The following is a 26,971-nucleotide window of genomic DNA, read 5'->3' as shown; positions in this document are numbered from 1 at the left end:
AGTTTAAGATGAATTTTTCAAAATGTATTCAGCCGTGCATGGCTTTTAAAGGCATTATTAAGTCTTTCTGGAGCATTGAGCTTAATTGAAGCTTGATTGAAAGGCACCAGAAATAGAATGGAAAAGTTTTTCTATAGTAAAAATTTTTCAGAGGAGGAACCAACCACTCTTTTTTTTGGCCTCCTACTACACTGTATCAGCCACCAAAGGTTTTTACTGAGGGGTTTGTTGATATATCATTCACAGCCTGATTTATACAACATTTTATTCATAAAAACATGGCGAAAATTGATTTTTTTTCTCTCTCTCATTTACAGAGTGATACAAAGAGATATCCAAAATCCCTTCTCTAAAACTTTTGACTTTAATATGTCAACAAAATAAAACAAGAATTTTGAAAGTGGCTTATCCATTGTTCAGATTTCAGTTCTGGAAATGTATGCAAATTAGCGCATATTTAATTAGATATTGCCTAATTTAGGTATTTAAACATAAAACTTGACAAAACTTGTAACTTAATGTAAGTGATGAACTTGGGAAGTTTCATTGGTGATATCTGTTAGTTTACATGTTTACCCTACAGTGTCTCACGTTAAAGGGATAGTTCACCCAAAATTGAAATTGCACTCATTATCTACTCACCCTCATGTGGACTAAGGGCTGGGAGAAGTTTCAGAGTTATCCGCGGCTTCTCTGAGTTACAGGGGGTCTCGGCGTAGCAGTGCATGTCCATATAACGGTTGCAAATGGATACCAACTGTCTTCGTAACAAAAAGACACGCCAAAAAACATCCAAATACCTCCATGCTGCTCGTATGTATGCTTTGTATGTCCATCTTGTATTGAAGCCCCGAAATGCAAAATTGTCCCGAAAAAAAATTAAATTAGTCTATATTTCAAGCTTGTTTGTAGCGGAAGCTCCTCTTCCCGGTTCGTCACATTTGGACGAACCAGGGTCTGTCCTCTTCCCAGTTCGTCCAAATTTGACGAACCGGGAAGAGGAGCTTCGAGAAGCTTCCGCTACAAAACAAGCATGGAGGTATTTGGATGTTTTTTGGTGTGTCTTTTTGTTATGAAGACATTTGGTATCCATTTGCAACCGTTATATGGACATGCACTGCTACGCCGAGACCCCCTGTAACTCAGAGAAGCCACGGATAACTCTGAAACTTCTCCCAGCCCTTAGTCGAGATGAGGGTGAGTAGATAATGAATTTATTTTTAAATAAATTTCAATTTTGGGTGAACTATCCCTTTAAGTTTCCCTTTAGCTTAGCAGGCTGGAGGGTGGGGCACATGATCAGGCCCTCTAAACCCAAATCGAGTGGGACAGCTTGACTAACCCGCCTGTACACACTGGTTCGTTTGTATTCTTGGCCCAAACCCGGCCCGAAAATATATACAAATGAGTCTGGTCTGGCCTCGGGCTTCCTTTCTTTTTCTTTTTTAATTAAACCTACTCAGTCGGAGCGCGTTGGGTCCGGGATTCAACACCCGCCTGTTGAGCCGAGCCGGGTCTGGTTTTAATTTTCAGGCCTGTTGAGAACTCTAAACCCAATAAAGCATGACATTACATGGCTACAACATACACATGCCCGCAGCAGCAGCAGCAGCAGCGGGGCTCACAATTTCAAAGCATTCACAATCAATGGTTCTGCTCAATATCACAGGAGGCAGGGCCTTCTCCCTCAAACAGAATTTGTCGTACCGAGTCGTAAAGCTAAATAAAATAAAAGCATTGTCACAGTAACGTGTGGAGAAAACAATGATAGATTTCACACCGCACACACAAACTTTTGATTCCTGCTGCAGCGGAGCTCGACTTTAGTTTCATTGCCTACGATAAACTCTGAGAGCAGGTTAAGTGCCTTTAAAGGTAGGAACACACCAGCTTTTTATGTGCAGATTAAACTTATAGTTCCACAGTGCGGTTGCATCGGGAGAGACTGGATTGCACCATGGACATCGCCTGAGCAGCTCACTGTGTTGCTCCTGGCGACTCAGCTCCTCCGACTGTACCTCTGCAGACCTGAGGCGAGAGCTCGGTTAATGAAGTGAATTCATTTCTACTTTTATTCTGTCTGTGGCCTACATTTCTGTGCGTGTGCGCCTCTCTCTCTCTCTCTCTCTCTCTCGGTCAGCCTCCCTCATTCGCTTCCATTGTTGCTCTTCCTCCATTGCCTCAATAAAACCAACACATGGCGGTCGTTTAGCAGCATGCTAATGGGCCGTGAAATGAAGTTCCGTTGTCAATAAAGAATTTGAAAATTAAATCTGGGCCGAGGGCATTAAAAGCTGCAGCCTGTTCGCGGACAGATGGACCTGACACATCTCTCACTGTGTGTATGTGTGTATGTGTGTGTGTGTGTTGGTTCAGGCCTTTCTAAGTCTACAGATAAGACTTGTTAACCTGCCACTCAAGCGCCTCACGGTGTCCCAGTTCTGACTGCTTCGCTCACATCCACTGAAAACCAGAGTGGGGTCATTGAGTTTCACATTCAGCCTTCGAGTCAGACCGTCACCATCAGCGCTGCCGTTATTACCATGGTAATATAATTTTAGAAATACGCATTAATCTATATATTCAGAGTATCTTATTATGGATCCAGGAGCTTTTCTGATGTTAATGGAAAAGGACCATAGGAAACTCTCTGGCTGCAATTGTGTCCACTGATGGACCATCTGACAATGTCTTATGCGACAACAGTCTTCCTCTTTTTTATTTCTACCACCCAGGATTTACTATGAAACCCTAAAAAAAACTCTCTAAATCAAGACAGTAACCGACAGATTTTCTTTTTCTTATTTCAAAATGTTGTTAGCCAGTAAGAACATGGACCTCCTCTCCATTACAAACACACCGGGAGATTAAAACCAGTAGAAACACTAAAATAAAACAGTTTGACTGAGTCACTGATGCTCTTCAGTGGACACAGCTGGACGTCTCCAGCAGCTGGAGCTGAGCTCTAACATCTTCTCAGCTTGTTTCTCTGAGAACTTCACATCCAGACTCATCTGCTCCAAATACACAGACATAAAAGTCTATGAGGCTTAAAACTAGATCAAAGTCAATGTTGAGCATCTGTGAGACACATGATCATAGAGGGCATGATGTCATAAACAGGCGACTAATGAAACGGACAGAAACATTGGGATACTGTAAGATCCATATACGTACTGTAGAACATATGTTTAGTTGTTTTACACATTTTAATATAGAAAAGCTAAATATTATCAATTCAAGATAAGCTGAGATAAGGTAAACTAAGCTATAATAAGCCTAGATGAGTTAAATCTAATAAAATAACTGTCCATTCTGTCTGGTTCAGTGATGCTGCATTATGGATCTGCAAATGAGCCTGTGACAAAGAGCTCCTTCATTAGCAGCAAAGAACAAATTCCCCCAGTGTTCATAAACTGTCGACACTTCATCTAGGCACATTAACACTTGTCCACCACTCTGCACTGAAGATACTGACTGCTGCACACAAAACGCAGTTTATCTATCATTTATCGAGTACTCATCGAATATCTTAAAGGAGACATATTCTGCCCCTTTTTCCACAAATTAAAATAGTTCCCAGGTGTCTTAAAGACATGTCTGTGACATGCTTTGGTCAAAATCCCCCAAGGATCAAACATCACAGCTCTCTAAACAGCCCTGTTCAGAATGGCTGATTTCAGTGCCTGTCCCTTTAAATGCAAATGAGCCACTGCTTGCCCCACCCCTTCTACTGGTACCAGGTAGGGGTGGGGTTATGCAAAATTGAAAACTAATAACATCACTGCCAGACAACTGAGGGAACAGCTCGTAAAACCACATTGATTTCAATCTGGAGGCTGAAAATTACAGATTTTTTTTGTCAATTCTCACATTTTGGGAGCCAGAAGGACAAACACCTAAATATATATTAAAGAGCCTTCAAAAAGTGATATTTCCATAATATGTCCCCTTTAACATTTTGCGGTGCCATGTGTTGCATTGGCTGCTCTATGTTTGATTGACATTTGCCTGTAAGACACAGCGCTGGTGACACAAATGTGAACCGATCACTGATTGGTTAACGACCGTGAAACGTACTCTCTCTGCAGTAAATGGTGCAATAGAAGTGCAACAGTATAGGTGTGATATAACGTACTGGGGGAGAAGCTCATGTCTTTCCCTGTGTCCTCTCCAGTGTGTTCGGGCAAACACATCCCCGGGGTCTGAAGACCTACGCCAAGGTTCTGATAGGAACTACGGGAGGACGGGAGGTATTTAGCTAACGGTTAGTACTTGTATTCGTGTAAATTAATTATGTACTTGATACGTTGCATTACTGGTGACTGGTTTAATAACCTTTCATAAAAATAGAAACATCCCTGTTGCGGTAACGTGGGCTGCTGCTGATGTCACACAAGCTTCACAGTCACTTCATGTTTTCCCTCTGTGTGTGGACTGTCGGCTGTTTGGGCGAATAAATCACCCGATGGTTGGTCGGCGGCGTGCTCTGCTGCTCCGTGTTCAGTCTTTCCAGGTGGTGTTACAGTGAGCGCCGAGGGCCTGATGGATATGAGATTACGGAGGTACAGAGCACAAACAGTCTCTACTTGTGGTGCAGCAGAGCGCAGACTAAGTGGGCAGACAGTAATGAAGATTTACAGTGTATAAATACTTGCTGCAGTGTTAGGGGTATAGATGTCGCTATTACACAGCTCTGCAGAGGACTTTTAATTTGTAATGACAGATAAAGTGGCACGTGGCAGAGCAAGGCGAGAGGAGGACAGAGGGAAAGAAAGAGGAAGGACAGAGGTAGATTTAAGCCCAACTTCTATTAGATTGGTTTTTATCACCTATTAAAGGAGAATTCCAGTCATTTTTGACCCCTAAATCGTTGTCCTGATGGTCACCCAGTGTTGGGGGGAGCAAAAAACGTGACTAAAATTGATGCAGGCAAACCGGAGTTACACCATGGCTAGACGGCACAAGGGATAGCGACAACGCTAACCTATGGTTGCAATTCTTTCAACCACAACAAACACTCAAAAAACAATCAAATATCTATGGTACATGACTGGAATCCTTATGACACACCACTAAACATATATAGTGTACAGTATAAACAGTATAAACTTTGTGTTTTTGCATGTAGTCACTCACCTCAGATTGAGGCATTTGCTGTGTGTAATAATTGTGTTATAATGTACAGTGTACATGCAAAAGTTTGGGCACCCCTGGTCAAAGTTTCTGTTAATGTGAACAGTTAAACAAGTGGAAGATGAAATGATCTCCAAAAGGCATAAAGTAAAACATGACACATTCCCTTTACATTTAGAAAAATATTTACATATTTTTTATTTTCATCTTTTACATTTTCAAACTGAGAGAAAAGGAAAAGGCCCTGCAGTTAGTACCTCGTAGCACCCCCCGCTTTCGAACCTATCAGTAAATATCTTGTCTGATACCTACCTTGGTCAAAGTTATCTGAGAGCTCAAGTCTCCTGGGTTTCTCATTCTTTTGCAGGCTGCTGCTTTGTTTTGTTTCATGTTTAACTTGCCTATGCCTTTTGGAGATCATTTCATCTTCCAATTGCTAAACTGTTCACATTAACAGAGATTTTGACCCGGGGTGCACAAACTTTTGCATGCCACTGTAGGCTACCTGTTAATCTCTACCAGGACAGTCACTCTCTACTGAGTACAGTCTGTTGTTTTGATCGCTCGTCTGCTCTGGTGTGGACTTCAGTCTGTCTGCAATGGGGCAAGAGCGTTCAACTCCGTCTCGTAACGTTCCATTATTATCTCATAGCGTGGTGAATGTGCAGGTCACAACTTGTCCACCAGAGCGTTTTGGAGTTGTTGGGTTGTGTATTTGATGAGTTTGATGAGGGAAACCAAGAAATCCCATTAGCCTCCGTAGCGTAGCTCTGAGCAGCTCACGGCTCTGCTCCACCGTTCTAAAAATAGCTTGCACCGACAAATAAAGGTAACAAACCTAGTGCTATGACTATAGGGATTATGGTTATGGGCCAATTTGCCAAAATGTTGAACTATCCCTTTAACCCTTTGGGTTAGCCTCATGTACCCCTTCTTTTGGAGGGATGTGTTTTGTTTTGTTATTTTTCTGATGTGTTGCTGATGGAAATAAACTCTAACCCTAACCCTAACCCTAACCCTAACCCAACTAATGGGGGAACACAAAGAACATGCAGGAAGGAAATGAGGAACACGCAGGAACACGGTATGAACGCAGACTTGAACACAGACCAACCAACAAAGCACAATGGGTAATTAACACAGGTGAGACACATGAGGTAATCACCAGAGGGCGAGCACACGACAGGAAGACAAGACACAGGGAATTTCACAATAAAACAAGACGGAACAGGAAACCAGAGACAAACCGTGACAGATGTCTCTTCCTCTGTGATGCTTTTCCACAGAAAACCATCAGGCAGCCTGTTAGAGCTCAGAATATCATCAACATGACCAAACTGTTCCTGGTCAATGTAACATGTGATCAGTTGGAGCCCCACTCATGTGGGACAGTGGTTACATAACCCACATAACCTAACAAGCCACAACTTAACCATTCACAGTGTGCTCGGGGACTTGAGCACACACAGCACCGCTCCTCACAGACAAACCCCTCTCCTCTCTCTCCTCCCCCCACTTCCCCAGGCCAGTCTTAGGGGGGAAACATTGCTTTGAATATGCATTAGTGTTCCAGTGCGTCTTATGTGTGCGCGAGTGCGTCTGAACCGATAGAGGAAGTAAAAATCAAGTGGTGCAGGTCAAACGTGTGCGCGATTGCTGCAGCACTTGAAGCTGGCATGTTGTGTAACAGCAGAGAGTCATGAGAGTGCTTTCTAAAAACAACCTGAGAGGAGAGGAAGAGGAGAGGAGAGGAGAGGAAGGGAGAGGAGACAAGACAAGAAGACAAGAGAGGAGGAGGGAAGAGGAGACAAGACAAGAGGGGAGGTGAGGAGAGGAGAGGAGAGGAGAGGAGAGGAGAGGAGAGGAGAGGAGAGGAGAGGAGAGGAGAGGAGAGGAGAGGAGAGGAGAAGGGAGCAGAGAAGAGGGGCGGAGAGGAGAGAAGACAAAATGGGAGGAAGGGAGAGGAGACAAGAGGGGAGGAGAGGAGAGGAGAGGAGAGGAGAGGAGGGGAGAGGAGAGGAGAGGAGAAGGGAGCAGAGAAGAGGGGCGGAGAGGAGAGAAGACAAAATGGGAGGAAGGGAGAGGAGAGGAGAGGAGAGGAGAGGAGAGGAGAGGAGAGGAGAGGAGAGGAGAGGAGAGGAGAGGAGAGGAGAGGAGAGGAGAGGAGGGGAGAGGAGAGGAGAGGAGAAGGGAGCAGAGAAGAGGGGCGGAGAGGAGAGAAGACAAAATGGGAGGAAGGGAGAGGAGACAAGAGGGGGGGTGAGGAGAGGAGAGGAGACAAGACAAGACAAGAGGGGAGGTGAGGAGAGGAGAGGAGAAGTATGTATTAATTAAAACTGGTACTGGTCTGTATAGCTGTTTATTTAACCAGTAGCAGTAACAGTGAGTGTGAACTCAGTGAGCCGGCTGACAGTCAGTCTGTTTCTGTATCAGTCTTTGATTCTGATCAGCGGAGTCTTCCCACTGATAGGACGCCATGTCCAGGATTTCTGAAAATGTCACAGCATCCCAGTGGGACTCTTCCAGATCATTAGCCAGAGCCTTTTAGTCACCAGGAGTCAGCACCGACCAGCATCGCCCCTGTACCATCATCACCACGACTGCCGTGACATCACCGGGACAACATCAGCCAACTGTGAACACCAGACCCAAAACACTCAGCCTCCACAGCAAGAGGTCAAAGGTCATGGAGGAAGAGGATGACAAAGGGGACACTCACTACCTGACCCTAGAGACACCAAACTACTGTACACTGTGGTGTATGATGATAAAATTGCTTTAAAAAAAAAAGAAAAGAAAAGCAACTGTTTCCATGCAGCTGGTTGTGATGCACATTTTCAATTTGCACATAAGAAAAAATGGTTTGGAAGAGGAGGAAAAGTTGATGTATAAAATATGATGAAGTGCAGTGGAGGCAGATTCAGTGAATAAATGATGACATACAGAAATCATTTGACTTAAATGTCAGTAAAGCCTCCACTGCAGGAGACGCAGAAAAAAAAAACATCCGGCACGTTTCGGACCAATCAGGAGGCGGTAACGTTATTTGACATCCAGCGTGCAGCTCTCTGTCATTGAGCTTTCCATCACTTACCACTATGATGCATTGATGTGATGCATTTAGTTGTAATTGCAATGGAAGCTGCGAGGTGATGCATTAGATGTTGTGATTTTTCCATCAATAAGTCATTTGTGTTCATAAAAACAAAAAAGAAGCTGAAATCAGAGAATTTTGACTTTTTTTCTTTAAAAAAAACCCCACTCAAAACAATTCTTCGATTATCAAAATAGATTATGATTAATTTAATAATTGATTATTGTTCGATTAATCAATTAATTGTTGCAGCTCTAATTTCCCATCAAAACATATGGGACTGGGGAAATACCAACGAGCTTAGCTTCTGAAATAATGATGGCTTCGGTCACTGCTTTAGTAAATTGATAAATGTCTGCAAAGGTCACTCAATAAAATGATATTTTATCATTTTTAGTTACCCCTTGCAATTACACCAAGTACCACTAGGGGTCTGAGTACCGCTGGTTGAAAAACGCTGTTTATAGTCAAGGACAAATGTGTATCTGTTCCTATATAGGCTATATATTTATTCTGTAGGGTCCAAATTTTTTAATAAGAAGAAGTGAATATTGCCGTGTGAAGTTTGACAGTCAGACGGTTGTGCAACTACTTCTTCTTTGCTTCTTCCAAGCAATTTTTTCAACTTCTCTCTGGGGGTTTAGGGATGTTTGTTGCTTGTTTACTGTTAAACTCCTGCCCAAAGGCTGAGCCAGCTAACATTTTCTCTGCCCAGAGACAATTAAAAAAAAAATCTGATTTGATGGATGACTTTATTTTGGTGGTTTTAGCTTTCTAGCTGCCCCGCTCTGTTGGCCTAAAGCAAGTGCAATGCTATCTGGTTAACCTGGCTATCTAATGATTATAAATTAGGTGAATATACACACAGAAACTTCACCTGCAGTCAGGCCCGGCTCTAGCCATTTTGGTGCCCTAGGCGAGATTACTCCCAGAAGAAACTGTTGTGGTGCTTGAAATGGGTATACGAAAGTCTTAGCTTCACAAAAGCAGTGGAATATACTGTATAAAGGCTAATAGATGATAGATGAAATTTTGTGAAATTGCTTTTTGAGCATAAATGTTATCTGTCATTCTATTTTCACCAAATGTCTCAAATGTAAAATAAAGAAGCTAAATATTGACTTAACATTACATTTCAAACTTTATGAGGTGTGTGTAGCCCTAAATGAGAAATTCCCTTTTTTTTCTCCAAACAAAATATCAACTAAACAGACAAAAAACACAAAATGTACAATATTTAACCTATATAATGTACCCTATATGTGTTGTCACTGTGGTGCTGTTTGAGAGGTAAAAAAAAAAAAATCTGAAGTCTCAACTCTCTTCTTTTTTCAATATCTTCCTCATCAAATGAGTCAGAACTTTCAGCCTCTGAAGCACCTTCATCCTCCTCACTGCTTCTCTCTCTCTCCTATCGATTCTGCGGGTTCGAAGCGCTTCACAGCTGTTCTTTTGATTGACAGGTCGTCAAGGGCGGCGTAAAATGACCGAAATATAAACAAAAACATATCGAGACGGTCGCGCAAACGAGCTGGCATTTGCGCCGACTTTGAGGATTAATGAACCAAGTATCCACACATCTAATTAAAAATGTGGCGTTTCTAACAAGAAAACGGCTTGAAAGCATTCCTACTGCAGAGGTACCTCTGCTGTGTGTGTGACTGCGGGGAGAGCGGAGGGCAGTACCAATGGGCATGTGGGGGAGAGAGGGGGGGGCGACTTAGCAAGTAATGTTGTAACATATTATATTATTACTTTTTAATAGGTATTGTTTTGCATTTAAATTAACGTGGGATTATTTTTTGTATTAAGAAATAATAGTACCAACTAGTTATAAAAATAGTGAAAGTTCCACTTTTTTTTCTTTCCCATTTGTGGCGCTGGCGCCCCCTGGATGGACGGCGCCCTTAGCATTTGCCTATACGGCCTATGCCACGGGCCGGCCCTGCCTGCAGTTAATAATACAACACAAGTAAAGAGAACATCCCAACATCTCTGTTGGTGCTACTGTGAATAGTAGCACGGTAGCACCTGACTGCAGAATTAGCGCCACCTACTGTTTAAATGTTGATGGACCAAATCCTAATTCTTGCACAGTAGGCTAGTGAAGGTAAAGTCACATTTTAATTGGCTAATTTTCATAAGACTCATTTAAAACCCTGACTTGTCGACACACACACACACACACACACACACACACACACACACACACACACACACACACACACACACACACACACACACACACACAGATTAAGTGTATTGCCTCTTAGTGGTGAATGTGTCAGAAGTACACTGCAAAAACTCAAAATCTTTCCAAGAATATTTGTCTTATTTCTTGTCAAAATGTCTCAATTCTAGTCAAAACGTATCTCTTTCCACTTAAAATAAGACTCATCACCTAAAAATTTATTTGTTTTTAGATCATTTTCACTTGTTTCAAACTAATTTTCACTTGAAATAAGTAGAAAAATCTGCTTGTGAAAGCAAGTTTTTTGTGCTTGTAATAAGAAAGAAAAACTTGCTTGAAAGAGTCAACAAAGCTACAAACAAGCTACTTTTTAATGTGATGAGTCTTATTTTAAGTATAATAAGATTTGTTTTGACTAGAAATAAGACAAATATTCTTGGTAAGATTTTGAGTTTTTGCAGTGTAACACTGAGTGGTTAGTGAGGAGCATTAAAACTAGTTCCTCAGATACAACTGGACAGAGCTCAGTCTCAGACAGGTCCTGGACCTGACAGTCTCACAGCCCTGTCGTCACTGCTGTGCACCTCTGTGAACCCACGTCAGCCATCCTTCAGCGAGTGAGAGGAGTTTTCAGGGTGTGATCTGCTGCTAGGCCTTTTTCACATTGTTCCTGGTGGTGATGATCATGTCACTTTGAACTGGTCTGGTACAGATGAGACTGAAGGATTGGATGGCACTGTTCAGGTGTTCAAATGTTTTCCATAGAAGCAATTTCTTCACTTTGCTGCAACAATGTTATTGGTACTGTTATGTTGTGAGTGTGTGAGAAAAGAGGAACACGGCACGCCGCACACTCAGCTCCAGTTGCAAGAGATTTATTGACAACGTTGGGCCAGACAAGGCCTTTGTCAAGTCGGTTGTCAATACGTTGTCAATAAATCTCTTGCAACTGGAGCTGAGTGTGTGGCGTTCTTCTTTTCTCAACTTTATCTATCGCCAGCACCTCCAATTACGGTGTGCATTGTTCCTCATCCTAATAATGTTGTGAGTGTGTTTCAGCATCATTATTGACTTTGGATTCTAACATAATAAAAAAAAAAAAAAGTGTTATATGGTTCTAGCTTTCACCTTTGGAAGGAGAGTGGATTATTAGTGGAACAACATGGATTGGACATAATTACTAGGCTACTAAGTTGTGTTTTTGCTGTAACATGTAATTATTGTCTCACAGGGTCAGGATGAATGCTTGGATGTACAAAACCTGTGAATTTCCAACCAGCAGTCAGCCCTATAGCTTGTTTTCCCTTAGATGCATAAGTGGGGTCAAAAATGACCCCATGGCTTGTTATTCTTCAATATCTTTGAAATTAAAAGTAATTATAATTTCATATTCCAGGTATTCCTCATAAAACATGTTTGTGACATGAGGCCATTTGTATTTAAAAAAAATATTTCATTAATTTTAAGAAATTGCAGTTTTTGTATCACTACCCCACTCTTCCATAAGCGGGGTCAAAAATGACCCCAAGCATTTCCTATGGAATTTCCAAGGAACCTTTGATTCTTATCAACACTGACTGTCAGTATACTGTTACTGTCCCACTTACACATCTAATGTCAGCAGTCTCACCACCCAGGAGGTCATTTTTACACAGCAACATACATGTAAGTATTATCTTCATTCATGAACTTATTTTCTACATCCGTGACTTTTCTGTGATAGAGTATAACGTTAGTATTATTGTCATCAAATTAGCCTACTTTGTTGTTACAAAGTAGTTGTTGTTACAAAGTAGGCATTATTTAGCTTAACCGCAAAGTAATGTTAGTACTTTGATGTTAGCTAGTATAGTAAGGTAGCTAACATTACTGCATTTGTTGTGTAGAGAGTGAGACTCATAATATATCTATAACTTCCCTGTAATAAAAGCTAACCCGTTATAGGGGCCTACAATTATTGACTATTGATGTGATGTATGTGTATAGTGTGTGCACGTGCGTGTGCGCATGCATGTCTGTGTATTTACATACATATTACATATTATATTTTACATACTGTATTTATATAAATGCACAGACATTTACTTACATAGCTACATATTATTGGTTTATACAGTAGTTTTGTGTGCCATTCAAACATTGTTCTTTTTATGTTTTCTCATCTAAAGTATCATGGCTGGCCAGCTAGGATTCCTGAGGACCTTGCCCAACAAATGATCCTGTTGCACACAGTGAGAAGAGAGAAGATGTTTGTGTGTTTGTATATGCGTGGACAGTGTTATGGTCCCCGGACCTACTGAATGTTCTCTGTTTATCCTCCATAGTCAAACAGACAGACGGACACACAAACAATGGATTTTGACATTTTTGATACCTGATTGATTGTTTTGTGATCAAATGTGAATAAAAAGTGATACATGAACATGTCAAAAATGAAATCACTCTTTTGTTGACCAAAATATAATGAAAACCATCATCTTTAACCAAAATTAAAGACATTCATTGCAAAAACGCATTGATTCTAATTGGGGTCATTTTTGACCCCACTCATGGAAGAGTGTAGGTATTGGTAGCTCATGCATCCAAGGGTTAACAGTGCAGTTACACAACCCTTTCAATAATGTTACAGTGAGTTTTCAACATACTTGTTAAAATGCTGTTATTGATTATTTGGGTGGTGCATGGAACTCCAATACAGACTGAAACACAACAGCAATTGTCTATTTACACGCTCAGTGTTTGGTCTCCACCTGCTTCTGACTGGACATCAGTGAGGACAGGGACAACAAGCAGACATATGATATGATATGATATGATATGTAGGAATATAAAGTCCAAAATCTAAATTGCAGGAGCTGCAGATTTTTGAATAAAGGTAACTTGTGCCACAACATTGTGCATCGTGAGCACCATAAGCTTTATTGTGCTACAGAGATGCTGCCGCCTACAAAATTACATTTATATTACATTATATGATATGATATTATATTATATCACAGACTGTAAACAGAGCAGGCCCACTGTGACGACTGATTCACGTCATAGTGAGAAGAATCCACCAGTGACTGACTGGATCCAGAATAAAGCTGCTCATGTCCATTAATAGCTCTTTAAGATGCTGCACGCCAAGTAAGTGTGATTCATATTCAATATAATACAGTAATGTAAAGTATTGATTAGCATATCATTTAATAATGTGCTGGGCCATCTTTTGAAACTATCTATAATACATCAGTAGCAATTCTAATTGGTTTATTATTCATGAAGTTAAATCACTATGAGTGTTTAGTTCATAACTCAGTTTACTATAAAAATGTAAATTGTCTCTCGGGGCTTTGGATTGTTTCTGTTTTTTTTTCATGTGGGTGACAAAGCATGCAAATAAAATGAGAGATAACATCTGCTTTGCACATAAAATACTCGGAGGCCACTGATTACGCATTCTTCTGGGTCTGAAACTGTTTTCTGTTGTCATTCGGTGGCATTTTTAGAAACATGACGATGTTCAGTAATTTCCTTTGACTGGAACATCACACAGAAATGTGTGTCAGGGAATCTAAGTCTGTGTTATCATATTCACTGTAGGTTCAGTTAAAGCCTCTGAGACGTCACTGTGGACGTCATTGGTACCTGCTGATCTGAAGTCTAGTGTTATCTCATAACTAAAAGCTGACTCAATGAAAACAGTAATTAAGATGTGACTTAACGCAAATTAAAGTAAGCAGCAGCACACTCAGATACCTCTGCTCCCACTGCAGGTGGGATGTGCAGTATATTTAGAGCTCTTCACAGTGCACACAATACTAAAGAGTATTAAGGCCACACTGACAAACAAGCAGTGATAATATCAATAAGAATGAAGTCATCATCACAAACTGTCCACTTTGTTAAAGGGATAGTTCAATATGAACATTTTGGCAAATTGGCCCATTGCCATAAATCCCTATAGTCATAGCAGTAGGTTAACGGCGGAGCAGAGCCGCGAGCTGCTTAGAGCTACACTACGGAGGCTAATGGGATTTCTTGGTTTCCCTCATCAAACTCATCAAATACACAATCCAACAACTCCAAAACGCTCTGGTGGACAAGTTGTGACCTGCACATTCACCACGCTATGAGATAACAGAACGTTACGAGACAGAGTTGTTTTTGAGGCAAATGCAGAGACTGCTTGCCGAAAAACTGCCCCCGATGGGAATGCGCATCAGCGATTTTGCATGAATTTACCTCTAAAACAACTCTGTCTCGTAACGTTCCGTTATTATCTCATAGTGTGGTGAATGTGAAGGTCACAACTTGTCCACCAGAGCGTTTTGGAGTTGTTGGATTGTGTATTTGATGAGTTTGATGAGGGAACCCAAGAAATCCCATTAGCCTCCATAGCATAGCTCTGAGCAGCTCACAGCTCTCCTCCACCGTTCTAAAAATAGCTTGCACCGACATTTAAAGGTAACGAACCTACTGCTATGACTATAGGGATTATGGCAATGGACCAATTTTCCAAAATGTTGAACTATCCCTTTAAGAGTATTAGGGCCACACTGACAAACAAGAAGTGATAATATCAATAAGAATGAAGTCACAATCTTGAGATTAAAATCCAGTTATCTTCAAGGACCAGATAACCTTCAGTGAGCACATTACCTCACAGTTGTTTTCCTGAACCAACCAGGTAACAAACTGTCCACTTTGTTCAACTTTGTTGTTCATCTTGTGCTGCAGAGAAGCTATAAATCTAAAATGTGCTTCACACACTGTAGTGTATCCTCAACCTGATTTCCACTGTCACCACAGCTCCGAGGTGGAACAATCTGAAAACATGATGCTTCCGGTCGCAGCCTCACCAGCCTCTCTCTACCGTCTGCCTCCGTCATCTTTACTGTCTGGGTCCATTTTCACCGGGGCAGCTCCTGGAAACATGAGAAACCCCGGCTCTGTCTCGTTGACAGAAACATTTCTCATCTTTCTGTCCAATTTCCAATATTCTCTCTAATACTTTTGCTGAGTGCATCAGGCAGAAAGACTCGGGCACCAAGTGCGAGAGAAATCCTGTCTCAGTCTTGACACACTGGAGCACACGAAGTATTTCAGCCGCGCGGATCCCCGGAGGAAAAATACACATGATTAGCATGTAACTGCTCCATTTCTCTTCTTCCATCTATTCTATTAAACACTGCTGCTCTGTGAGACAGCGCTGATGTAGCAGCGGGTTACCGGTGACTCTCACCCACAAACCACTCACACATCTGGCTCAGAGACACACGACCCAAGGACCTATACTGCCGTGCAAAGGCAAAAGACCGTAACTTCAATTTTTGGCGAAAATGAGTTATTGTCATTTTTGTAACAATAAGCATCAGTTTTATCATGTGGACAAATATTATGGGTCAATATTGTTGTTTTTTGGAAAAAATAAGATGTTGTCTTTGCCGTAACTTCTAAAAACACAACTCTGCCCACACCGGTAGCCTACATCTTTCCCAGAACAAGGGAATAAATTAGCTGCATTAAAGAAAATGGTTCTTTATAAAGGTGGAGACAGCAACCCAAACTCAATGTTTCTCACACCAGTGAAGGACACAGAGATAAGACACCTGGTCAACAAATGTGAAGCAAGACCTCGACATGAAACTGATTAAGACGTATTATGAGTGATCTTTTTTGACTGTCTTGAACTGGACTGCAGCTCTGTACTACTATCTGCTGTTGTATCATGTTATGTTGGAATGTCGAAAGAGAAAATTTTGATGAATAGAATGTATTCTGAGGGTACCAGGGTCGGGACTAGATAAGCTTTACTTCTCCCACTTTCCCTTTCAGCCATGTTGCTGTATTACTTAAACTGAGATGATGTGTGATGAAGTCTGATTTAACTAACATGTCCGAAATGAATGAATGAATAAATACATTAAATAAATAAATAAAAAGGAAAATAGATATTTATATAACTGTACAGCTTATTTATGCATATAAAGTTTGCATTGAAATGCCCTTTGAGACAAACTGTTTGTAAAAAACGAGCTACACAGGTGCATCTCAATAACTTGTTTTTTGAATATCATGGAAAAGTTCATCTATGTCAGTAAATTCAATTCAAAAAGTGAAACTAATACAATATATAGATCCAGTACACGCAATGAAACATTTCATGTCTTTATTTGATTGATTGATTTTAATTGCAATGATTATGGCTCACATTTAAAGCAGAAGTAAGCAATATTTTTGTGTTAATATAAGTCTTAAATAGTTATATCTTCCGACAGCAATCACTTACATAGAGTGTTTGGGCCGAAACACGGGTCTCTCAGTCCCTCTGCTCTGCTCTGAGCCGAGGAGAAAACTTTTCTCGTATCCTACAAGTTTTATCCAATGAGGAGAGAGAACGGCATGAAGGGCTGTGTGTGCAGCCAAGGGATGCGCGTGAATGTGGTGACGTAGGGACGAGGACCAATAGATCCATGACGAGGGCGGGGGCTGCTAACTCCATCGGCTGACAAGACGTTATGGTGCGTTCAAGGCAACCCGTAACTCATGTATTTCCGACCTGTGAAGTCATACCAGTTCGATCTGGTACGAGTTCACGGGTCGGAAGTTACGAGTGGACGTTATAGTGACTTTCACAGGTAAAACAGGTCAGAAAAACACGAGTGGGTTGCCTGGAACGCTACAAAGTCGTAAGTCGTGACTTGAAGCTGTAATTTACGGTTTCAAAAGCCTGCCTGGAATGCAGCATTAGCCAAAATGACCGGATCGCTTACTTCTGCTTTAATGAAGATCTTAAATTCAGTATCAGAAATTTGAAATTTGAATATTACAAAAAAAGCATTTTTAATATGGGAATGTAGGCCTTCTGAAAAGTAGTGCATCATGTCAATTGACATGCACTCAATACTTGGTTGGGGCTGTTTGACTTGGGCTACTGAAAATTGACTTTCTGATGATATTCTAATTGATTGAGATGCACCTGTACAAATAAAATTGCCTTGCCTAGTGGTGGGAATGAAAGGTCACTAGGAAACACTTAACAATAGAACCTGAGGTCGCACATTCATCATTACATTATGTCAGTTAAAGCAGAACTATGCAGGATTTGGGCTGTAATTATTGTGGCTCAGAGTCACTGTGATGGTAGAGTGACCTGTTATGAGGTGAATGGGGTCTAGGCCAATGCGCTCACCCCCCCCACTGGCTGAAAACCGCACCTGCAAGATCAGTCCTCCGTCTCGGTGTAAATCTCATCAATGGATAGAACTATCGCGAGAAACTGCCTTACGGCAGTACGAGATAAGAACGCAGATGACGTCATGCATGTCATGAATCGTGATTGGTTTGAGTTCGGAAAGTCGGAGGAAACCATGGAAACATGTTTGTACTGATGAAGTTTGGCTTGTGGCTAACACGGAGCTAATGCTAACAGACACACACACACCATGGATCTTTTATAAGATAATGTAATAGCCTACATCATGACACACACACACACGCCTTCGCGTTTTGGAACCTTTATTCATGTGTGTGTGTATGTCTGTGTCTTTGTGTCTTTGTCTGTGTGTGGCCGTATTAGCGTTAGCTCCGTGTTAGCATTAGCTCCCTGTTAGCGTTAGCTCCGTGTTAGCATTAGCTCCCTGTTAGCGTTAGCTCCGTGTTAGCATTAGCTCCGTGCTTAGCAAACACCGCTCTCTACCTTCAGCAGTAAACACAAGCACGTGTAGGGAGGGGGTGGAGGAGGTGGGGCGGCGATTTTTTTTTTTTACGACAGTGACATGTGCCTCCCAGAACTGTGGGGGAGCCCCGGAGAGGGAAAAAAAGAGAAACCAACGAAGGAGCGAGCTATTTCCGGCCAAGTTGCATAGTTCTGCTTTAAAGCAATACTTACCTTTCTGGAACTTTTGCACATTTCTTTGTCTAAGTTAAAATGCTATTAATAATCTGATGATACATTAAAATGTAAGAGAAACCCAACAGGGTTAAAAACTCATCATTTTTTCATTCTCATATAATTCTGAGAAAAGTCTGACCAATAATATTATTCGGTCCGATTAACAAGATTTGACGAGCGACCGAACCTACTTAATATGTAATCACTTTGTGCACCCCTCTCCTCCTCTCCCCCCTCCCGACCAGGAAGAACGCTTATTGACAGAGCAGTAGCAGGACATGAGCAGAGGAGACTAGAGTCACAACACACAAGAAAGAAGGTTTTTGGAAATAAATAGTTTTTTAAAAGACCAATAACTGCAGCCGCAGCTGGTCGCGGAGAATGTCTGATATTGTAACGTTGATAGTGATCAGACCCGAGTGATACGTAAACACAGGATTCAGGAAGTCACATGTGTCTATAAAGCATCCAGTGCAAACGGCTAGGCTACTGTTAGCTCTGTGCTAACGGCTAGGCTACTGTTAGCTCTGTGAGTTCTCAGCGGTCCGGACCCGGTTGAACTCCGGACCGGCGCGGCTCGACTCGGCTCGGTCTGGATTTATTTTGGCCCTGAACCAGCGCATCAGGTGGCGCTGGTCCGGCCGCCAGCCCGGCTCGTTGAGAACTGTAATCTGTAACAATCACTTCCAGTAGCAGTAGGCTAACAACAGTTTATTATAAAACTCATCAGTCATCATCACTGAGTCCGTTTATACGGTTTAAAACTCCGGTGTTGTGTTTGTTTGTGTTGTTCCCGTTTCACTCGCGTTCCTGTTCTGTTTACCGTTGCCATGCCAACGCATGCAGCAGGGAGGGAGGGGGCTCGTGGAGGTGCTGCAGGATGGGTGGGTGGGACTTGTGAGGGAGGTGGAGCTGTTGATTTTCAAATGTTTGTGCTGTGCTGAGTGAAATGCCAGATCGGTAAGTATTGCTTTAAAGTAGACTGACAACTTGATATCTCCTACACCTGTGTGTCTGTACGAATGTGTCTGAGACTTCGGCACCACGAACAGCACCAGAGCACAGTGAGGCTGTGGCTGGAAACACAGACATGTCTGTGACGTATCAGCAGGTGTCTTGAACAAACGGACCCATAATCCTCTACTGTAAGTACTAGTCCAACAAACACATAGTCTCTACCAACTCTGAAACTCTCTCCGTCGTAGACAGGAGCAGACGGAGGTCTCCATGGTTACTATGACAACATTGCTTTGCCTTTGCTTGGTTCTTGCTGTTTAGACAAGGATTTTAGGCCCAATAGTTGATTAGTACATTAAAGCAGATATCAGTGGAATGTTTTTGTTGATATAAGTCCTAAATAGTCCTATTTTCCGTCAGCAATCACTTACATGAAGTATTTCAGCCTAAACACGAGTCTCTCCGTCACTCTGCTCTGCTGTAACCCGAGGAGAAAATTTTCCTTGTGGGATACAAGTGTTATCCAATGAGGAGAGAGAACGGCATGAAGGGCTGTGTGTGCAGCCAAGGGATGCGCGTGAATGTGGTGACGTAGCACGAGGACCAATTGATGCCTGACAAGGGCGGGGGCTGCTAACTCATGGTGCGTTCAAAGAAACTCGTACTTTGTGTTTTTCCTTCCTGTGAAGTCATACCAGTTCGATCTGGTACGAGTTCACGGGTCGGAAGTTACGAGTGGCCGTTATAGGGAACTTTCACAGACAACAGGATGGTAAAAACACGAGCTACGGGTTACCTGGAACGCTACCAAGTCGTAGTTGTGACTTGAAGCTGTAACTTACGGTTTCAAAAGCCTGCCTTGAACGCAGCATTAGCCGAAACGGCCGTGAAGCTGATATCTGCTTTAAGATGAAACACTACAGGTGAATAACAGATATCACCATGAAACCTTTAAGTTTATCATTTAGCCTACATTAAGTAAAAAAATATTACATGAATATTTTTTGTATTACAAGTTTTGTCAAATTGTTTAAATATTTAAATGAGGCAATATCTAGGCCTAATGAAATATGCACTAATTTGCATATTTCCAGAACCAAAATCTGAACAACGGATAAAGCCACTTTCAAAATTATTGTTTTATCTTGTTGACATATTAGAATCAGAAGTTTTTATTGTCACCAGACCTAAAAAACAAAACAAATTCCGCCATGTTTTTAGGAATAAAATGTTGTATCAGGCTGTGAATGATATATCAACAAACCCCTCTGTAAAAACCTATGGAGGTTAATGGAATTTCTTGGTTTCCCTCATCAAATACACAATCCAATAACTCCAAAACGCGCTGGTGGACAAGTTTTGCACCGATAATTAAAGGTAATGAACCTACTGCTAAAACTATAAGGATTATGGCAATAGGTGAATTTACCAAAATGTTGAACTATCCCTTTAAACTAATCAATCAATCAATATACAGAGCACAACAAAAATCAAGGATAGCTCTCTAAAATTAAGTGTAGCTATCTGATCTGATATATAAAAACAAATAGGTTGGACCTCAGTCTAACCTCATCACAATGTGATCACACCTGTTCTGTCCAGGCCGATGACATGAACAGAGGCTGTGAACAGCTCAGCTTCCAGTCTGTTCTGGGTGGTAGCCTACCCAATGCAACATGACACCATGACCGGGAGCTGCCTGAATGAGAAGGACCCAGATCAGAGGAGCATCAGCAGAACATGAGCTGCAGCAGCTGCAGCAGTGGTCAGGAGGAGCAGGAGGAGCAACACCAACATGGTTCATGCTTTTCTGGGTTTCTTTCATTGCGTTACTATTTTGCTTCCTGTACAGCGTCTTTGAGTTCTTTGAAAAGCGCTTTATAAACAAAATGTATTATTATTATTAGTAACACTTTATAATGAAGCTTGATTTTAAACATACATTTGCAAGGCTACGCTTAAAACAAATGTGTATTTCTGTTGCAGGTGTAAAACTATGGCATTCACAAAGCAAGGAACTGAAAAGTTGTACAAGTATATCTCAGTTTAAGAAAATGTTTTTTTTTTAAAAAGAAGGAGAAAGAGAGAAAAAAAGGGAAAACAGATAGATGGATCATTTTTTTTGAAATAGTGTAATATTGGTGTTGATAGTAAGCCAATGCAATTATAACAATAGAAAGGGGCAGGTACTATAGGTTTTTCTTCATCCTGTTCCTTTTCATTTATGGTGACTATGTGTACATTATGTAAATATGCAACCATGTGTAGTATGTAAACCATGAATGGAATAAATCAAAACGAAATGAAATAATAAATACACACTATTAAGCATGAGTTAAGCATTAATAAATACTGAATTCTTCATTTATAACGCATGAATACTCATTAGTATGTAGTTTATAAATAGTTAGTGCTTATCAGTGATGAGTAAAACATTTTTAACTGTTTATAACTAATGAGTATGTGTTCAGTATTTAATGCTTACCTAATAGTAATTATAAAGTGTTACCTTATTATTATTAACAACAGAGAGAGCAGGGACCATCCTCATAAACAGTTCACTACCTGCACATCCTTACACTGTACAGCAGCTGATACCAGCCACCGATCACCTGTGGAAACTGCTCTTTGCTCAGCTGTTTCATTGACCGATCAGACACTCCACCTGAAGGACCTGAGGACCGCTATACGCTCTCTGCTCTCTGACGCAACCAGCACTTGTTTGCATCAGTGTATCTGTCAATTAGAACATTTTGTCTTGTCTTGAAAAAACAGAAATAGTTGCAAACTCCACAGCGACATCCTCTGCTGTCACACTCAGAGATTCAGAGAAAGTGGAGAAGCGCAAAATATAGTCTGTTGTTAGTCAATGAGCTATAAAATACATTTCTGACTAGGACTCTACATACATGTGCAGCCAGCTGAGGGCCTGAGAGGTTCACACTTTACCATGCAGGCTGGTAATCAGTGTTTACATCCAGCTCTATATTTTAAAACGTAGGCGTATACCACCCTGTATACTCATAGTCCATCTACAGTGCAGTGTAACACAGCATACACAATCTATTCTTGACACAGCGTGCAGGCTGTCAGGACTCCTACCAGCGACGTGCAGGTGTGATCAGCGACAGCTCCACGACAGCTGATCTGATCCGATCGGATCTACAGTGATGCGATGGAGAGCTTCAGCTCAGCCGCTGAACAGTCAACATCTCACACTATGAGTCACCATCATTGTCTAAAAGTGTCTGATTACTGTGGCTCTGCAAAATCACTTCGATAAAAAAACATGTGGAGAAATCTTCACATCGTCTAATCCAGTGGTTCTCAAAGTGTGGTCCAAGGACCCCCAATGGTCCTTGAGAGGGTTCAATGGGGTCCCCAACTTTCATTTATTTATTTTTTTTTAGACATTTCGTCGACTCCTTTCTAGAAAATTTTGAACTTTTTTTTTATTAATTTTATTTTATTTTTTTTTTTATTGTACCACTTTTTCTAGATTTTTTTTTTTTTTTGAGCAATAGCACTTTTTTCCAGAAAATTCTCTACAATATTTCCAGAAATTCACGCCATTGGCCCTAATTTGAACGAACAGTGACTAAAAAAGTAACATTCTTCATTCTCAGAACAAATATTTGTGTATTTCTGGTGTTTGCTTCAAAATCTTGTCCAATGGGGGTCCGTGGTCTAATCTGTGTCAATTTAGGCGTCATGTAAAAATGTTTGAGAACCACGTCGTCTAATCAGCTGGTTCATATCTGACTAAATATCTTTTAGGCTGAGATGTGACATGTAAAGTGTAAAGTTTGATCTTTTTTCTTTCATTCATGTGCAAACTATAGAGTGCCTAAGCGGAAGCAGGAAGTAGCCTAACGGTCACCATGGGACCTCAACTCTGAAAAACTCGCCATTCAAATGAATGAGACTGAAATTTTTATTTCGTGATCCGTTTGAATTGTGCCATGAGAAAAAAATATGTCCTCTACCTGTTTAAAACATCACGTTTCATCCCGAGAAATCAGCAGTTTGTTGTAAAACTATTGTAAAATAAAATTCAGAAGCATCTGTAAGCAGAAAGACTACAAGTCGCGTAGGTGACGTCACACACCAAATGGCGCCCTTTCCCGTGTCAGTTAGTGACGTATTTTTTGTGGGACACAGATCTGTAGGCCGTGGAGCGGTCTTTACACAAAATACATTCTTCTGTTGCCGTTTTTTGATAAACGGCTGATTTCTCGGCATGAAACGTGATGTTTTAAACAGGTAAAGGACATATTTTTTTCTCAGGGCGCATTTCAATCGGATCACGAAATAAAAATTTCAGTCTCATTCATTTGAATGGCGAGTTTTTCAGAGTTGAGGTCCCATGGCGCCGTTACTTCCTGCTTCCGCTTAGGCTCTCTATAAGGGATTAATCTGGAAGTAACTGAAATAAGAGTTGCTGCTTGTGGCCATTTTCTACTTCTCTGCCTTTCAGAGGGGAAACGGGGCCGTGCACAGATGTAATCACTCCATACTTAAAAGTTTTATTGGCTAAACAACTGATCCGCTCATAAAACCAGATGCACATCACAGATTAAAAAAAACACCCAACTGGTGGATGTTGCCCAATTAAAGGAAGATGTCGCTACATAATAAAAAATAATGTTAACAATCCAATCCTGGAGCCTGGCTGCAGGCCGCTGAGTGATATTTAATATGTGACTGTGGCGCTGCTCGTTGTTGTCAACCTGCCGTCATGTGTTTGAGCTTCATTCAAATTCATATAGCTCCATCCGGAAGCTGTGAGGCCAACCGTGAAGCTTCTCTCCAGTGGCACACACACACACACACTGGAAAATATCATCAGCATCAGTTCACTGCTGACAGACCCCCCCCCCCCTTGCAATTTGAATGCAAGATGGAGAGAAGTATCAGTCCTGCTCAGCTTGTGTTGCTCCAGAGGAGAGAGAAGTGACCTGATGTTCCGACCCTGTGGAGGGGGGGGTTAAAGACGGCAGCTGGTAACCATGCTGCATGCCCCTAAATAGGGGGGCATTTTGGAGACAGTGCAAGTATATTTTTCCATCTACTTGCACATGTGCAACCAGGAAATTTGCCTTTTTCTGGTGAAACATGGAAGAGGCCAGTCAAAGAATAATATGTAATCTGTCAGGCCAATGTGTGTAAAGGATCATGAACGAAAGGGAAATGTGAATATTTGCTTTGCAAGTGGATTTATTGTGCACGCCCCTACATTTTCTGCTTGTGCACCTAAAATATTAACCTTTGTCTTGTGTCAGCTTTCTGCTGTCAGTTCTGACCCGAGTCCTAAATCAGCTGTAAAATACACTTTTTCATCCAATTTGTTTCTCATCTCTTGGTTATGTTGTTAGGCTTCCTAATCCATGAAAAGGTTGGTTTTGCACTTATGATTTCAGTTTTAACTCTCATTATTGTTCTTATCGTTAGCTAAATGTCATAATTTTAACCAGAGCATTTTAGAACTTAGTGAATTTTTTGGTTTTTGTTTTATTTTGTTAAATATAGATTCCTATCCTGATGAAGTCAAAAAGACTATTAGCCTATTGTACTTTTATGCATTTAAAACCTTAAAACTGGTTAAGTAACTGGTTGCAACTACTGTGTACATCACTGTTCCTTATATGCCATCGCACATTGTCCATCTTTGAATGTCTGTAGACTCTCTCACTGGCTGACTTTTATTAATAAATCTATTCTTGGACTTTTGCCTACATATTTGTGTTTACACATGTGTAGAAACCTCACCCGATATGGCCTGCGTTCTCTGGACATTATACAGATGCAGGTCCCGAAAGTGAGAATGGAAATGGGCAAAGAAAATTTCTGCCCTGTCGACCTGGAACAATGTGCAGAAGGACTTGAAATTGACACATCTTGTAGTAACTCTGGGGGAATTCAAGTCAATTGTAAGAGACAGAGAATTGAGCTCAATCGGATTGTGTGATTGCATTGTCTAACCATGTTTTCCTGAAATGTGTGATTGTATTTTATTTGTGTTGTGTAACTATTTTGCTTTTGTGCTGCCGTCTTGGCCGGTCACTCTTGAAAAAGAGGTTTTAAATCTCAATGAGTTTTTTTACCTGGTTAAATAAAGGATATTGATATTGACATTAGGTGTAGCCTAAGTCTGGAGCCCTGATGAGCTGACATCATTCAGAGGAGGGGGTGGGGGCACCGTGGTGCCAAGGTGCCAACAGTCCTCTGCTCACTCATTCATTCATTCACTCACTCCACACACACACATAAACAAACACACAGGTTACACACACACACACACACACACACACACACACACACACAGGTTACACACACACACACACACACACACACACACACACACTGGTAGCTACCCATCCCGAGGCCTCCATCCATCCACCCTCCACCCATCCATCCCCAGCCTGCACACCCTACCTACCTCCATAACTGGCCCAGCTGGAGGATGTGGATGACGGACTGGCCGAACCAGACGCAGAACGAGTAGTAGGCCGAGCGCTTGGTGCCCCTGCCGCCCAGCGCGGTGCTGGCCGTGCTGTTGGTGGTGGTGTTCTTGCTGGCGGTCGACGCCTGCCTCTGCGGCGTGGCCGGGTGGTGGTGGTGGTGCTGCTGTTGTTGGTGGTGGTGTTGGTGTTGAGCCGCGGTAACGTCGCCGTGCGAGGCCGAGCCGCTCAGCAGCTTGTTCCCGTCCATGTGCGCGCACTCCGCGGCCGACGAGGAGGACTCGGCCGCGGAGCCGTCCTCGGCCGCGGTGCCGAAGTCGTGGACGAACCATCTGAAGCTGAAGAGCTGCACCGAGAAGGAGCCGAGCACCACGAAGAACAGCGTCAGGCCGAACCACCAGTAGTCGCGGTGGAGGTAGTAGTCGACCGACAGCCACACGTCGGTGCCCACGTCGGCCAGATACACGGCCACGGCGGCCACGATCCACAGGCAGTCCCACACCGTGTACTGCTGCTGCTGCTGCTGCTGCTGCTCCCTGCCCAGGCGGAGGAACGTGGAGTTGGAGCCGCCTCCCCCTCCACCTCCACCGCCGCCGCCGCAGCACCGCGACTCCCCGTTGGCGAAGTCCCCGTCTCCGGTGCCGGCGGAGTCGGGCTGGCAACCCGGGTGGAGTCCCTGCACCGAGCCGGAGTGCTCCGAGTTCTGCAGGGGGGTGAAGGCCACATCGCTCTTCTTCATCTTCAGGACCCCGTCCGATTTCGCCGCCATCATATAGCTAAGAAGCTGGTGATATTACTCTATTATTCCTGCTCCCTTCCTCCCCTCCTCCTGCTCTCCTCTTCTCCTGCCTCGCTCCGTCGACACCCTTCTGCCTGTCTCTCCTCCTCCTCCTCCTCCTTCTCCTTCTCTCTGGGCAGGACTAGCTCCTCTACGCTGCCGCCTGCTCATAATACAGAATAAAGACAGAAAGGAGGACTGGACGCAGCCCCGCGCTCGCTCCGACGCTTCGGTCCATATCACGTCTTCGCGCTGGACTTCTCCTTCGGTTGAGGATCCGATCGCATTCAACTGACAGGAGAGAGGGGGGTTTTCTCGCTTTGTTTCACCCCCACCACCACCACCTCTCCCTCTCCCTCTCCCGGGCCTATAGGCTACTACCTACCCGCGACGATTCAGCCGCTGCGGTTCGCTCAGTCTTCGCCCTCGGATCGGTCCTGATGCTGAGGCTGAGGCTGATGCTGGGGATGGAGAT

General features: G+C 42.4%; 2 protein-coding genes across 2 annotated transcripts in view; one reads left to right on the top strand and one right to left on the bottom strand.

Annotated features, from left to right (window-relative positions):
* Window positions 1-772, top strand: part of tmem68 (transmembrane protein 68) — a 38,626-nt gene extending 37,854 nt beyond the window's left edge. The window contains exon 10 of the transcript XR_014596112.1: window positions 723-772. The gene's annotated coding sequence lies outside the window, so the exon portion shown is untranslated. The remainder of the gene's footprint in view (window positions 1-722) is intronic.
* Window positions 1-26,490, bottom strand: part of xkr4 (XK related 4) — a gene marked incomplete at both ends in the record, with an annotated part of 35,481 nt that extends 8,991 nt beyond the window's left edge. The window contains one exon of the mRNA XM_083991754.1: window positions 25,697-26,490. Coding sequence (XP_083847880.1) covers window positions 25,697-26,490 — 794 coding nt within the window. The remainder of the gene's footprint in view (window positions 1-25,696) is intronic.
* Between the last annotated feature and the right edge of the window lie 481 nt (window positions 26,491-26,971).

Source organism: Trachurus trachurus (genome assembly GCF_905171665.1).
Source record: "Trachurus trachurus genome assembly, chromosome: 17".
NCBI lineage: Eukaryota > Metazoa > Chordata > Actinopteri > Carangiformes > Carangidae > Trachurus > Trachurus trachurus.
Note: the sequence above shows the minus strand (reverse complement) of the source record. Positions and strands in the feature narration are given on the sequence as shown.